The sequence below is a fragment of the Podarcis melisellensis genome (assembly GCF_964234715.1).
Source record: "Podarcis melisellensis genome assembly, chromosome: 1".
In the NCBI taxonomy this organism is placed as follows: domain Eukaryota; kingdom Metazoa; phylum Chordata; class Lepidosauria; order Squamata; family Lacertidae; genus Podarcis; species Podarcis melisellensis.
Window position 1 is genome coordinate 17,031,214 of NC_138528.1, and position 16,913 is coordinate 17,048,126.

A 16,913-nucleotide genomic window follows, 5' to 3' on the forward strand; every position below is an offset into this window, starting at 1 on the left:
TTTTCTGCAATGTGCCTAATTTAACTGTGTGACAATTAACTGGTTTTAAACATAAACCTTCAGGCTACATTCGGCTGAAGCCTTCCTGGAGCTGCTTAATGGGATAAAGATGTGCAGCAGAAGTTTCATATTATTAATACTCATTTGATTGTTTTGTCAGTGAAATGGTAATTGCTTCAAAAAACAACAACAACCCCAGATGCCCGCTATGTTTAATAACCTTCCAAGATACATTACAAAAAAACAACAACACACAACCGAACCCAAGAAATGAGCAGTTTCTACGTTTAACATGCAGCCATAAGCAAAGGATACACCCATTCCAGTTTTAGCCTCTTGGCTGGTAGTTCTGCTTTTGCTTCCAGACTGTAAGATTCCACTTGATCTTTGGGCATGAACATGGTAACAGGGCGTCCACGCAGAAACATTTTAACGTATCCTTCCTCTACAAAAAGGTCAAAAGACAGAAGGAATTACACACATACACCATTAGTCATGTACTTCAACATTCTTCTATCCCAGCCCACTAATATGTTGCCTAATGACACGTTGAAGTTACATTTGGGGGGGGGGATGCTGTTCCCCACCCCACCCTGGCAAGCAAAATTTGAAATAATATACACACCAAGTCCCCTTCTGCTTTAAATCTCTTTACAATACTGAAGAAGAAACTCCAGAGATTACAATTAACACCAAAAAAAAAATGCCACATGAAATTCTTTTATTTATTTTTATTGGATATTTACACATCTCGGTGTCAGCATCTACAATTTTTAACATTCACGGCATCTTAGTGTAAAGACAAACTTTGCACTCGGTTTATATTGTTAGAGATACACGGGAAGCACAACGAGGACAGGCAATTAGTAAAAGATCTGCGCTGAAGTACATGTAAGAAAGAAGAAGGCTAAGCTTTGAAACAGAAGCAGCAACAATGACAGCACAGAGAAAGGAGAGAGAAACATAAAAGAATGACAGATCTGAACTCTGCTGACATTAAGTAAACACCCTGAACACCAGAAATGCTCTAGTCGACGGTGCTTTAAGTGAAGTATGAAGCCAGAGGAACTTTAATAACAGATCTGGAAGTACTGACTTGGGGACTTCATGGGGCTTAAAAAGCTAGGTGATCTAGGAAATGTCATGATAGTCTGACTAGGACTTTTAGGAAATGGCAAAGCCAAAGGAGGTTTCTTGCGAACAGCTGGTGAAGCTTTTCGAGGTTCAGAACTTGCTGCCTCCTGCTGCTCCATCGGCAGATCAAGGGATCCAGCCTTGTTCTCATCCAAATCGGGCAGTTTTGGAGTCAATGACATCAGCAGAGTTACTAGACGGAATAATCGTGGGCATAGAGAAAATGGAAGGGCAGAAGCAATAACATTATGTAAATCAGTGAGAGAATTTTAGGTCTACTAAAAGCATTGCTAAGGATTTTCAAACACCATTTAAAAAAAAAAGAGCCAGTGTTTAAAGGAGGAGGGCTTTGTTTTAGTAGACAAACATACCGGTAATTTATGTGTTGTCATTGTAGTTTTAATCAGAATTCACAGAACAACAATATCATGTTATAAGCTTATTTGCCAATAACAATTTAACAGTTGTTGCAGTGGTTAGTGTTTTTTTAAAACCCGCAATGCACATATGGAATGTAACCGAAGCTTAACTAGACACCTTCTAATTCTTTTCTCTTTTTTTTTAAGGAAGAGCAACAAAACGCGTTGAAGCGAACACATAACTGCAAGCTTAACAAAGCTGTACTTTGCACATATTGCTAGAGATTCTTTCAAAGCATGAAAAGTTGCTACAGTACTTTACAGCTGCACATAGAAAAACCAAGTACACAATGAATAGCTGGACACTTGACAGTTCCCGAGCTGTACAGGAAAGTTACAGGTAGCTACGTTTCTAGGCCTACAACAACAAAACAAAGCACACCTGTCCTTAAACATGGACTATGTAGCACACATCAAAAGCTCAAAAGATCGCTTATCAGAAAATAATGCGGGTAGCCAATGTTAAAGTCCAATGCTGATGGAATGCTGCCAATCTCCAAAGCAAATCAGGAGGCTGTGAATTCATGGAGGTCCTCAACCCCCATCTAAACCATGACAACCCTGATTCTGCTCACCTGGCTTCCACTCTTAATCAGGAAGCCAGGTGAGAAGAACCACGGTTATCTTCATCAGGTTTTAAACACAAGATGTTTTGGACTACAACTCCCATGACACACTATTACTGGCTGTGCTTCCTGGGGCTAATGGGAATTGCCGTCCCAAAGATCTGGAGGGCATCACTTTGACTACTCCTTCCCTAGTGCCAACAGGAGATTGGGGGGGGGGGGGGACATGGCACTGGGAAGAAGGAGTAGTAGTATATGCCCTGCTTCCAAGTTCTCAGGCACTGGCAGCACTACATTTGCATGGCACCCGCCTAATGTGAGGAGTGGGTTTTAAATTAATGCTTACTAGCGTATTGTTCTTCTGAAATGTGTTAGCGTAAGCACACAACCACTAATTGCATCCAAGCATTGTGAGACAGCTGCCTTTGGGGAACCTGTGCTAACCTAACATTTACCATGTAAGCAAGTAAATGCTTAGATGGGTAAGCAGCAATCACTGTAGCACTAGATCACTACATTACACATTATGGGTACAAGCATTTAGAATCAGGGTACAGTCGTACCTTGGAAGTTGAACGAAATCCGTTCTGGAAGTCCATTCGACTTCCAAAACGTTTGGAAACCAAAGTGCGGCTTCTGATTGGCTGCAAGAAGCTCCTGCAGCCAATCGGAAGCCCCATTGGACGTTTGGCTTCCAAAAATAGTTTGCAAACCAGAACAGTCACTTCCAGATTTGCGTCATTCAGAAGCCAAAAGGTTCGAGAAATAAGCTGGTCGAATACCAAGGTACGGTACTAAACTCTTGTCCACAGAACACACAATTAACTCAAAACAACCTTGCTATCAGCCACACGCCAGGAATGATTAATAATCCTTTCCAGGCAAACATCTACCCAAACTTATTGTCCAGACCACCCGTTCATAACAGGTGTGTGGCAGCAGACATAGATACTGATAGGCTAATTCAGACAGTGGCATGCCCACCATCACTTAAAATATTTATGTAGCCTTTTTTGCTTTAGTATTCAAAGACACAGAAAGAACAACAGACGGCAAGTGTCTTAGAATAACAGACTGCAAGAGAAGATACTGGCTAATGGAAGTGAAGCCACTATATAAAAAGGTGAAAGACTGTTAAATTGTTAAAAGCAAGGCTGGATAAAGCACCTGCAGTATTCTTATACTACTGCAGGAACAGCTGGGAAACAGAACTGAGCAGAAAGGTTGAAACTAGCAACACCTCAAGTTGCTTCCATGAGAGACTGCAAAATTAGTTACATGCGGCTTGTTGAACAATATGAACCACGAGAATAGAAGCAACCATGATTAAGAACTTAGCCTCACATAATATTTAGGAGATGCGGATTAATGAGGAGTTAGTTAGGAATAAACCATTTGTACAAATGCAACACAAATCTGTTTACACAAGCTACAATGAAAACAATTGTGCATCGATTAAAACTTGCTTAAATGTTAATTATCAGCAAGCACTTCCAATACCATACATTCAATAACCCTAATTTGGCATTCATATATATCCAACCGTATCCCTCTGCTCATGGAAGGCTCTTTGCTCCAATGGAAGCTTCCATGAATGGAAGGAGGAGGGAGGTGATTTTCACCAATTTCCCCTTTGGCCTGCGGCCCACCTCCCACTCTGTTTGGGGGAGTTCCCCAAACCCTCTAGTGCAGATTTGCAAGGAGCTGCAGAGAGAAGGGGGGAAATCAGTAAAAATTGCTTCTTGTCACCTGTTTCGATTCACAGAAGACTCTAATGGACCTAACAGTCTTTGCATAAGCAGAGGGACACAACTGGAGACAACCTAATACGTTAACAGCACTGAAATATCTGTTAGCCACTGCTGTATGCTCGCTGGCAATTCAGGTTAAGTCTATGCTTTACCAGGGACAATTAAGGAAGTGAGCAAGCACTGCAATGCCACTCTAAATGCTTATTTAGGCACACATTAGGAGACTAACCAAACAAACTATATAGTGCAGGCTCTATCACATGGCTTCTCAGCTGAAGTGCCAAGCAACTATTATCACACAATGGTACATTCATGTGTTGCCATATAGCTCTCTAACATTTGTCTCTTTCCTTGGCCATTTATTTGACCAGATCAACTAAAAATCAAAGCGAAAATCCATTTGGATTAAATTCTACAAGGCTTACAACCCTTGTTTAGCGTTGTAGCAGTAGAAGAAACATGTTGCCTCAATGGAGACAAATTCCTTTGGCTCTGTTAATAAGATTGCTTAGAGAGCTATGAGGTTTCAGAAGTGAGGCCTACCTACCTTTACAATGTGTCACACGGCGCTTCCCTTGTGGTTACAGAGACAGAGATAGAAGGGCTAGATAAAGATGCATTCAAGAACAGTCAGGCTACCTAAATCCCTGCTCTATGGACTCCCCAACCGTCCTCTTTGATGTCCTGTTCAGGGAATACCATTTTTGGTTCATGCAAGCGGTCTGAATCTTCCACAGACAACCAGTGAACAGGATGGCCCTAGATTGATTCACATGTTGCTGTTTGCACTAACTGCAATTTAGACTGCAAATGACAAGTTGTGTTTGAGATGTACAGACCAGCCATGGGTTTACTCGGTTTCCATCATCTCCTACCATCCAGAACAATATCAGGATGCTATTCCAAATAGTAGCTGGGGGGGACGGGGACACGAAGGAATATCCCAAACTATTTTTCTTTTAACCCAGAATATTTTCCCCAAATTGTAGTTTGCCGACCAGCTTCAAACCATGCTTCTTGCCTGGAGGCCACTTGCAAAACATGGTTTCTTGGATGGTACTGATTCAGGAATCACAATAAATCATGGTTTGCCTGAACCACATCATCATGCAACCATTCTTGCAAGAGAGGCTGAAAGTGGAGGACTGTGGGTATTATTGCTTATTCTATTTGCAATGGCAGATGTGATGCTCACAGTCGAGATAATCAGGACTTCATATAAAGACATCTACTTCACTGTGCCAAGAGGTAAGGAAGATTTTACCACATGTTGGATGTAGTAAAATGATCATTAGTGTGGGGCTTAGTAGCTACTCTCAACAGGTTGAATGCATTTAATGGCCAATCTTTCTATACAACAATAGTAGCATGTACTCCTCTTTTTAAAAGCAGAATAGATAGAAAACACAGGGAGTATGTTAACAAGTATGCCCTCCCCCAATATTGGCTCCTAAGAAGTAGAAAAAAGGCATCACCATTGATTTAGGGAATGATTCTGCTTGATTCAAGGAAAGTATTCACATGCTCTAACACTGTCCTTTCCACCTCAACCCCATTTTCTCCTATGAGCTTTGGTTTTGTCAGGTGAGAGGTCACAAATCAGAAATATTGCTGTGTGCTGCTTCTTGTCAAGTGTGGTAGGTGTGTAACTGGAAATGAGGCTTTTTCCCGTGTGCCTGGATTGGAAGGGAGGATTAACCTGCCTACAAAAAGCAACAACACCTGCAGACCTTTTTGATTTATATACTTGTTACATTTGTATTTCACCTTCCCTCCAATAGATGCTAAAGTGAGGATCAATAAAACTGAGGCACAACAAGTAAATGTTTGATGCTACTCTGAATCCCAAATTAACCCCCCAAAATTCATCATTAATTACTGAATCAAGGACACTGTACATGCTTCTTGAAAAAGATAAAATTTAAAGTAAAGTATTACCTGATGAAACCAGCATATCAAGTTCATTTCCAGAAAAATGTGAAACTACCAATTACCATTTGTTAATCACTGTAAAGTAGGACTAGGCCATGTCTTAGGAAATTAACAGTCAGAGTTCTGTTGACACTTCTGTTGACCAGTTAACTCAGTAGAAAGCCTAGCTAGCTACAAATGCTCAAACCATGTTTAGAAAAAGGTTATATCATCGTGAAAACACCATTTACATAAGAATAAAGAAAGCAAAACAATTACCTGCACTGAACATTGGTTCCTTAGGCTTGCTGTGAAAATAATCAAGAAACATCCTTTTAACAAGACTTGCATGCCCATCTTTCCTCCCAAGCCCCACTCTCCTTCATGACCATCCATCTCAACTAAAACAAAATTGCCATCCATTCAGTTCAGCAGGGACGAAGTACTGGCTTTGTTTTTGATTCTGGCAGGCCCGTGCACAGCTTGTCTGAGGCCCAGGGTGGGAATCCCCGGATGGCTGGGAGGCATGGGGCATTCTTGGCATGACTAAGGCGGGACTCGGAAGGGGCCCCTGGCCAGCTTTGCCCTCCATGCAAAGTGTACCCAGCCGCCCCCCTGCACCGTTCAGAATCATGCAACTATAACTGCATGAGGCAAGAGAATGGAGCTGTACATGTTTGTCCTATGTCCATCCATCTCCAGTGTCCCACACTGGCCCCTCCATAGGGATGGAAAAATCTGGCAATTTCAGTTTCTCTCAGTTTCTCATTTTCCCAGTCGTTAACGTTGCTCCTCAACATTTCCACCGCAGTGCAATTGAAAAGAAACAAATCATGAAATGTCACCAGCATTTTAGTGTGAATTTCTTCTAATATGCACGTTTTTGTATGCAATTTTGTCAAATCTAAACTTCTTTTCATAGCAATTTTCACAAATACAATACATGCTATTTTACTGAACATATGCTTTTCTATGTACAGCTTACATGTATTTTTGACATCTTTCTTGGCTGGAGAAAAGCACTGCAAAATTCAGATAATTATTTTTTTTAAGAATGGCTGTTTCGGTTCACATATTCATTTGGAAAGTGCATATTAGGTACATTCACCTTTAAATGTGAACTGAATCAAATTTAACCTCCATCCTTTCCGCTCCCTAACACTAATTCAGCCCTGGGGAGCATGTCTGCAGCTCACAGAAAAGAGCGACGGGCACATGCAGGGCAAATTGCACAGCCCTCCTCACCTCCCTCGTGTGATTATAGTCTCATGGCCCTGAATGCCCGAATACAACTTATAAATCATACCAAGTCATGTTGCTCATCTGTGCACAAAACTGTAAAAATATTTTTCTTCCTCGCCATCATTTCAGCTAAAACTCTGGTTCATGCTCTTGCGCTCCCTTGTCTTGACAACTGAAGTTGTCTCTCGACTTCCCTTGTCACTTCCTAGTGATTTCTCTTCCATTCAAAACTCTGCTGCCAAAATCATTCACATTTCTCATCACAGAGACCACGGGATGCTTCTCCTCAACCCCAAACAAAGGCTTCCCATCCTTTTCTGCATCTAACGCAAGCACTTTGTTGTTATTACTGAAGTTCTTCATGGACTCTTCCCAGCCTGCAATTCTGCCTGTTTCATTTTTATATCCATGGCTGGGACTTTCCTTTCTCCCTGCAACTGCCAAGACGTATCCTGCTCTCTTACATTATTAAATTTCAACCCCTGCACCTCCGCCTAGAACTCAGCTCTACACAGCTGCATGGTACCACTTCTATCTTTCTCCAGCTCTCTCCTCAGAAACTATCTCTGAAGCATCTGACTTCACCTCTTGCTGTAGAACAGTGGCCTAAACATTTTCTCTGGAGTAAGTTCACTACTAAATATGAAAGACCACGTAAGATTGCTGATTGGGTGCCTGTAACTAGGGTTGGGAAAGCACCGAAGTGCTTGCCCTGAAAAACAATCGAGCCCTTTCAGGGAAAACAATTCAATTGGTTTTGCAAGCATTCGACAAGAATAGTTGCTTGGCTACAAGCATCAACAACAAAAAAGATGCTATGAGATCATCATCTGCCACCAGCAAAGGAGCCTGCCAAGCCTTTCCTGGGTTCACTGGAACCCTCTATCAGCTCCTACCCTCTCCCCCTTCCTCAAGGCAAGGCTTTCTCCCCTCCCTGCAGATGGAGGGAAGACTAGCAAGGATGGCAGGAGTGGGGTGCCAGCTTGTTTGCGCAGGGCTATGCATGCTGCAAAATGCTGCTGCTCATTCAAGCTCCTCCACCGCACTGCATTCTTCTGCGTTTGTTTATGTTCACTGCTGGTTATCCTTGCCCTTCCCATTCCTTCCCCACCCCCTCATTTCTCACTAGGAATGGACAAATCCATCAGTTTCTCTTTCTATCAGTTTCTGCTTTTTTTCCAGTCCAGATCTCCACATTTGCAATTTTTTAAAAAAGTCCTCATGAAAATTCATCAGCATTTATTGCACATTTCTCCTAATGTACTCCATTTTTCTATGCCATTTTCCCTGACACAGACATTTTTGCAAGCAATCTCCCCTGATATAATGCACTTTACATGCTATTTCCCTAATATATTATTATGCACACTTGTTCCTTAAATACATTTCTTTTAAGCTGGAGAACTACATCACAAAAATATGAGAAATGCAAATCCTAACCAAAGTAGATTTCCCCTCATCCCTATTTATCCCTACTTATTCCATGCCACATTTTTGTCTCCTCCTACTTTCAACATGTAGTTTGCAACTTTCTTGTGACAAGGGATTAGCCTTTTTGCTTTTGCCAAGTCTTTAAAGTGCCATGCACATGGGATTTAATAGTATTTTAATAACCGCAGCACCACCAAACATTGTGACTAACCTTAAGAGCCAAGTGGATATAGCAAGAGCTCCTTCCCTACCTTTCACTGTTCTTTTTACCACTAGATGAACTGCTTGTGGATCCAGCTCGATTGCGGCTGATTTTGGAATCTCCATAGCTTTCCCTTCGGCCTCCAGGAGATACACGCTCAGCTGAGTTGGTTCTTTTGACAGTGCTAATAGAAAAGGAAGCATACCCAATTATAAAAAATAATACAACAGTCTGAGTCTACACATCAAGCTCTTCAGAAGTACAATCCCCAAACAGTAATCTATGGTGAGCTGAAATTATTAATCCTTAAAAAAAAAAGAAGAAAAGAAAGAAACATGGGCAAACATGCAGAGGTTTATATTTCACTGTTTCAGGATGCATAACTTTTAACAAGAGTAAAAATAATTTATAAACATAAATGCAAATATAGGACCACATCCTGGTCTCAGTCCTTCTCAGGGATGCACAAGGATCCCAAAATTCCATGGGGAAAATGTAGAATCCGTGTGAGTGCGTAGAGGGTCTTCTCCCCAGCAGAAACTGATACACATGGCATCATTTTTCCACTGGGGGTGCTGGGATCTGTTATCACAGTTCCAGACCTTCAGAAAGTATGCTTCACAAACGATCTAGAGGACTGATCATCACCTTTCCCATCACCAGAGACATGTTGCTTGGCTCTTTGAGGAAAGGAAGTTATAGAGGTGGGGGAAGTGGTTTCCTTCATACTTTGTTTCATGTCTTAACAGGTCATTTGCCTTTTTCATTAACAGGTAGTCTGAAAAAATAACAGAACTGACTTGACTCTTTTGGAACGTTTTGTACTTTCAGTCTTGTTGTTTATTATTAATATGTTTAGAACTAAAAGGAAGACTGAATCAAGCTCACCTGGAACCTACTTGCAATCAATGGAACAGGGGCACTCACTTCTGCCATTTTTGGTGACATCCCTAGTCATGCCGATACAACGTCAACAGGCATGTTACGTAAGAACATATAACATATGGATCTATGCTTCTAAGTATTTTTACCTGAAACTAAACTCAAGTTAAATATTTTGTGCCATAAGTCATTTAACTGGCTTTAGTTCAAGGTCATAAATATTTCAGTCATGGTTCAATATTTTTCGCTGAAACATAGTCATATTGTGAATTGGCTGAAATATATCAACACTTTCGATTGCTCTCATTAGGGCAACTGAGACCCAAAAGTTTCCAGACAAATGAACTGAGAAGGCCTTAAAGGTAAAGGTAAAAGTAAAGGGACCCCTGACTGTTAAGTCCAGTCGTGGCTGACTCTGGGGTTGCGGTGCTCATCTCGTTTTATTGGCCGAAGGAGCCGCGTACAGCTTCTGGGTCATATGGCCAGCATGACTAAGCCGCTTCTGGCGAACCAGAGCAGCGCATGGAAATGCTGTTTACCTTCCCGCTGGAGCGGTACCTATTTATCTACTTGCACTTTCAGCTGCTTTCGAACTTCTAGGTTGGCAGGAGCAGGGAATGAGCAACGGGGAGCTCACCCCGTTGCGGGGATTCGAACCGCCGACCTTCTGACAGGCAAGTCCTAGGCTCTGTGGTTTAACCCACAGTGCCACCCGCGTCCCTGAGAAGGCCTTACGTATGGTATAAATAAAGATTATATAAACTAGATAAACCTTTACAGAATTGGTCAGAGAGCTTCCCTGGGTTTTGCCCTTGTCGGATAGCTCATCAATGGCACCTTTGGGTTTTTCGATTAGACCGCACACCTCCCATACATTTGCATCTAGGACTTGGATTAAAAAACTGCAAACAGATTCAAAGCGGCTTCAAAGCCAACAGCAGCACAAATTCCTGTAGGAGAGGGCTATCAATGGCTACCAGCCATGATGGCTGCTGTTCTACCTCCACAAATGGAGACAGCAACGTTTCTAAACAGCAGCTACTGGAAACCACAGGAAGGAAGAGTGCTCTTGGGATCATGTTCTGCTCACTGATTTCCCACCAAGCATCGAGTTGGCCATTGTGAGAACAGGATGGTGGATTAGATGGGCCACTGGCTGATCCTGCAGGTTATTCTTATATTCTTATGTTAACAAGCACAGTTTCATTGCACATAAAATGTTTGCATATAAAGGCATTCGGATCAGAAAGAAATCCTCACCAAGAAGCAAGAAACGTTAGTATAGAAATGTTAGTACAGAAACAGAGGAAACAAAGTTAATACTCCTTAAAATGTAATATGAAAAGTGCTGGTTATGGGAACTTCCTTTTTCTTTCTTTTAACTACTCAAGCTTTTACTTATTACTACAAATACATACTACTGGGAATGCAAACTGCTAATTTCATTATGAATGATGGGAGACAGATGGACGAACGAAAATGACATATTACAATACTAGTAAGAATTCCCTCACCTTAGAGCAGTTTTTTTCAGTTTGCATGCATTGAGAAGACTCACAGACCTGCTTAATCCATGAATGAGAAGTGCATAAACAAAGCAGAATAAAGGTGAATGCAGTAAAAATAAGAATGTACAGACAGAGAACATTCATATAAAAAAAAGTTAAAATACAAGACGTATACATTTTTCATGCAATCAATATACAATCCTGCATATTGTGTGAAGCAGAATTAAGGAACTGAATCATTTAACAAGTTCCTTGTTCAGCTACCTTGATTGTTCAAGCTAACCGATAAACATAGCACCTTGAGCAAAAGATTCTGAGAGCCCCACAAAGAGTTTGCAAAGCACTTTAATACATTAAGCAATGCTTTCTGTATGTAGACATCTCAGGATCTTTTGGTTTAAAAAGTTTAAAACAACAACAACAACAACAACAAAAACTGGTGAATACAGCCAGCAGTAATCAATGGAGGACAGACAGGAAACTCAATACTAGAGCAGTAAAGGGTTGGGGGAGAGACAAGGAGGACAGGATAAGTTATACACACAGACAGACATAGAAATAATGAATGGTGGTGTATAATTATTTGAAATGCCAGACATTCAAAATATCTTCACAGTACGTCAGGGAAGAAAGGAAGCAAATACTCTCCAATCATTCCAGCTAAAGATAGAATTCAGGTCAATGGAGGGGGAATGAGATGAAAAGGGGAACAACCATACACAGGAGTAAGTTTTTAAAGAATCAACAGCACACAGGGACATGGTTTGTTTTATAAAAAAAGAGGAACATTTCCTAACCAAGAGAAAATCTGCCCTACCTTGAGTAAATGTCTGTATGATCAGTATAGTTCATATCAAGGGACAGTTGACAGTGCTGTTTTCTAGGAACATAAACCACCATCTCTCCTCAAATTTAGCATTATTCAAGTAAGAGGGAGGCAAATGCTGTATTTGTATGACTTTGGGGGTTTTAAGTTTGACCCTCTGTGGACCAACACATTTTTTTCCTCATATAAACACATAAGAAATTATTTACATTTTGGGGTTCCTTTGAAGACAATAATTTCTTTCATATTTATGTTGAATACTTTAGTTATATTATTTCCTTAAGATCACTCTAGTTATCAGTGCTGTCCCTTTTTCTCTTCTGGCCCAGTTTAGGCAATACGCCTGTTAGTTTCCTCTAAGAACCACATGCCACACTCTTGAGGGTATTGACGGGGGCAGATTTGACCCACCTAGTGATTTCTTGGAGTGCTGAAGGCTCAAACTACGTATCCTACCTGCTGGATCTGTAAAAGTTGGCATGGATGATGTTCCATCTCCCACCCTCTCATTTTACACGCTAAATAAGTGAAGAGGGGTATAATCATCCAAATTCCTCCCCTTCACAGCAGCTGGCAGATGTTTCCCCAAAGTTTGATCCCAAACCATGGAAGAGTGTGCATACATGTGTGTGTGTGTGTGTGTGTGTGTGTGTGTGTGTGTGTGTGTGAATGTGGTGGGTACGTTTGGGACTGCATCATGTGGAAGTGGCTGCTATACTAGTTTGTATGTGTGTGTGTGTGTGTGTGTGTGTGTGTGTGTGTGTGTAGGTGTGTGAGAGCATGCATATGCTTCAGGAAACCTGAACTACGTGCAATCCAAGTAGCAGGCATCCCAAGACTGCACAACCTGACTGCCCCATGCAATCGCATACTCCTGATACAGAGCACAAAATTCATAATTTTGAATACTGTAAAGACACCACGTTGGAGCCTCGATTTTCTTCCTCACACTTGGACAACCAGAATAAGATCAGTTTTGCGTTTTTCTGCAACTGGGTTAACAAACTCACGGGGTGTGTACGGTGCTGGCAAAGAAATTGCAGTAGAGACATGCATCACAGAGGGGGCTGCATGTACTTTGTGTTACCTGCCCCGCAACCCCCACTTCCACACTAAAGCTGGATTATGTGACATGCATAAATTCTGTATTTTCTACTTCTACTAATCTATGTCCTGTGTGCAAGCCCAAAACATTCAAACCGAACGCAGCAAACAAAGCTCACCCTAATCAGCTCCCTATCTCTCAGGTTAACTTATCCCACAAGCTTTCTAAGAGACTAAAATGCCACTCTGAGTAACCTGAAAGGAGGCTGAAATACAAAATGAAGGCTAAACTATTAAATAGAGACATCTTGGTCTTCCTGACCCTCTTAATCCGCCCCCTGCCCCGCTTTATTTGTCTTGGGGTGGGTGCGGGGTTTTTTTCCTTGTCTGTTTTGGGGTGGCGGTGCTAGTGGTGCTGAGCATCCCCACTTTTTCTTCTGTGAAATGGTACCCACAGCTGTTTTTCAGATTTCCAACGTGCCCGCAGATGTAATCTCTTTGCAATTAACTCTGCAGTTTAGCATCATTTCATTTCCCGTTATAGACCACAGGTGGGTCAGCCAAGTGACCCCCAGTTGTCGTTGGCTACAGTTTCCATCAACCCTGAATACTGGCCATGTTGGCTGGGGAAGGTGGGAGTTGTAGTCCAAGAATGTCCGGGAAGCACCATGTTGGCTATCCCTGCAATAGACTATGGAACAAGGGAAGGGACGCCCAAGTGCTTAAGAGCCCAGAATAAACATTTCCTGCAAACAGCACACAAGAGAGAGAGAAGGAAGCAGGCTTAGCATTGTCTCATTACATACTTGCTCCCAGAGTAATTAAGCACGGTTGTGATTGCAAACTTTTATAACCTGTAAGGATAGCTTTGAATAAGAACTCAATACTTAAAAACTGTCGTGCACATAGAATGCATGAGCATGCCAAATATTGTAGGGTTCCCCCCACCCCCTGATGATTTAATGATGTTTTCTAGCCAAGTTACCTTTGGTGACTAAATGAAAGCACCGCACCGATTCAAGCCGAGGTTAATAACACTTGCCTAGAGCCAACAATTTAAGAACGACAGGAAGTTTCATTATTACCCATGGGGCACTTCTCAACTCCCCATTCCTCTATTCAGATAAATTTTTCAGAAGTGAAAACACAGTATATGATATCAGCTGTGATAAGAAGCGGCCTTGTACTCAGTCAGACCGTTGATCTGTTTACCTCACTATTATTTACTACTATATCAGCAGCAGTATACACAAGTACTATCAGCCACACTCCAGGGTTTCAGAATGTCAACACTCCCAGACTGTTAGCGCACATTTGGGTTGCACATATCTGATTTTTCTGTGTGCTCTTTTGTGCATGCCTAACCACACAAGTGCTTTCAGCTGAACTCTGCCTTAATGTTTCCCATCCACACAGGTAAGCTGCGCTTGATGGGATACATTTGCACTGTGTGCTGTTGTCCCTGATTCTCAATTACAGTCATACCTCTTGTTATGTTTGCTTCAGGTTAAATCTTTTCAGGTTGCGTCCCACGGTGACCCGGAAGTACCGGAAAGGGTTACTTCCGGGTTTCGCAGCTCGCGCATGCGCAGACGAGCAAAATGACACCATGCGCAGAAGCGGCGAATCGCTGCCCACGCACACGCGGGTTGCGTTCTGCTCATGTTGCGAACAGGGCTCCGGAACGGATGCCGTTCGCAACCAGAGGTACCAGTGTATTGCTCTTCCGCCCTCCCTGAATTCCAGAAACCTGAGGTCCATTGTAGGCAAGCACACGGACCTGTGTACAGTGCTGTTTTTAATACAAGTTTTATATATATATATATATATATATATATATATATATATATATATATATATATAATTACACACACACACATATGTGCCAGACTTGTACAAAACAGCTGATTTAAAAGCATAAGTAGTGTGTGCCAGGGCCGGGCAACACTAGCCAACCAAGGAGCACCTTGCCAGCGGAAGGAGGGGGTGCGGTGACAGATGGCACTCAGCAAAATGTCACCACATATGAAAAAAAAGCCACACAATGTGCTTCGATTGAGTAGCATGCAAGTTTATGATGTACTCCCGCCCCCTTTACCACATTAAATTGGGGGGGGGGGAGAAAAGCAGGTTGCCACTTGGCTGAGGACAACATTGTGTGGGCAATGCAAAAAAAAAAAAAAGCACATATGCACAAATACGCTTTAAACTGCTGTGTGAACATCACCTTAGCCAGAAGTATTTCCCAGGGAAAAAGTGAACCTGGAACCTTTTGTATTCAAAGCAAGGTACTCTACCACTGAGCTCATCTTCGAATCTTGTGATAGCCAAGATTGAAAACATGGAAGTATTCTCAATGTTACAATCTATAGCAAAGCTTCAACTGTGGAGGACATTTTCACAAGGAGTTTGGCTGTCTTAATTCTGGAGCACCATGTAATATATTACAAATTAACAGGCACAGAGCATTTACCCTTGGTGTGCCCTATAATGTGCAAAGTGGATGCATTTGTTTATTTCACCATCTGTACAAGCTGCAGGGAGTTGCTGTTAGCTTTGGCTCTGCACCCCATGGCTGAATCTGCAGTCTCTGAAGCTTCCCTGACTCTTAAAGAGATTTTAGGAGGAAACGACATTTGCTGTTGCTCAGAGGGTCAGAGCAAGGTGAACATACTCTTCCTTCCAATCTTTGTATTTAAGATATAAAAAGGCTACTTATGGATGTAGATATTGATAGGAATTTGTCCAGGTTAGTGTCAATAATTCTGTTTTACTATTACCATTTGTAGTTTTTCCCTATCTCACTGCGCGCGCACAAAATATTATGAATAGTGTATTGGCTAACACACAACTTCATAAATAAAACTGAAATTAAAAATAAGTTGTTGTTTTCTGAAATGCATGTTTTGCATTTGTATATTCTACTATCATTCCTCTAAACCATGGGTAGGCAAACTAAGGCCCGGGGGCCATATCCAGCTCAACTGCTTTCTCAATCCGGCCTGTGGACGGTCCAGGAATCAGCATGTTTTTACATGAGTAGAATGTGCCCTTTTATTTAAAATGTATCTCTGGGTTATTTGTGGGGCATAGGAATTCATTCATACCCCCCAAAAAAATATAGTCTGCCCCCCCCATGGTCTGAGGGACAGTGGACCGACCCCCTGCTGAAAAAGCTTGCTGACCCCTGCTCTAAGCCAACCTTTCTTAACTGGTGTTCTCCTTCCTGGCTGGGGCTGATGGGAAGGCACCATTTTACAGTCTACTGTAAACTAAAGTTCTTAAGGTAAAAGTAAAGGGACCCCTGACCATTAGGTCCAGTCGTGACCGCCTCTGGGGTTGCGGCACTCATCTCGCTTTATTGGCCGAGGAAGCCGGCGTACAGCTTCTGGGTCATGTGGCCAACATGACTAAGCCGCTTCTGGCGAACCAGTGAAGAGCATGGAAACGCCGTTTACCTTCCCGACAGAGTGGTACCTATTTATCTACTTGCACTTTGATGTGCTTTCAAACTGCTAGGTTGGCAGGAGCAGGGTCCGAGCAATGGGAGCTCACCTCGTCGCGGGGATTCGAACCACCGACCTTCTGATCGGCAAGTCCTAGGCTCTGTGGTTTAACCCACAGCGCCACCCGCATCTCTAAAGTTCTTAACATACACTTTTATCTGCCTCTTTAACAAAGTGTTCTGAGCCTCAGAAAAAAAATGTACCAAACAAGTGATGATGGCAAGGTTACAGAAAGACTCACTCCTAATGGATTCAGGTGGATTTGAAAGTGTAAGCATTGCCTGCGCCTGCTTTAGTTACCAAAATTATTTCATCATTTGTGGAGTATCAATGCTCACGTGGACTTTGCAACATGCTGTATCATAGTATGGCAGGTGCACGATGACTATGCTGATGAGTTCTCGATCTGACTTCGTTGCCCATGGTAAGTTAGACTCGATGGGAGGGTCCAGTGTGTTAACACTACACCTGCTTTTACAGACACAACGTGC

General features: G+C 42.1%; 1 protein-coding gene across 5 annotated transcripts in view; it reads right to left on the minus strand.

Moving 5' to 3' along the window:
- EML1 (EMAP like 1) overlaps window positions 1-16,913 on the minus strand; it is a 128,797-nt gene that overhangs the window by 27,333 nt on the left and 84,551 nt on the right. For 2 of the 5 annotated variants that reach the window (XM_081910324.1, XM_081910322.1), the window contains exons 4-8: window positions 11,053-11,100; window positions 8,706-8,840; window positions 6,061-6,089; window positions 4,418-4,444; window positions 316-445 (exon numbers count right to left, since the gene is read on the minus strand). In XM_081910324.1, coding sequence (XP_081766450.1) covers window positions 316-445; window positions 4,418-4,444; window positions 6,061-6,089; window positions 8,706-8,840; window positions 11,053-11,100 — 369 coding nt within the window. The remainder of the gene's footprint in view (window positions 1-315; window positions 446-4,417; window positions 4,445-6,060; window positions 6,090-8,705; window positions 8,841-11,052; window positions 11,101-16,913) is intronic. The other 3 variants (XM_081910325.1, XM_081910323.1, XM_081910326.1) reach the window with 3 other exon arrangements.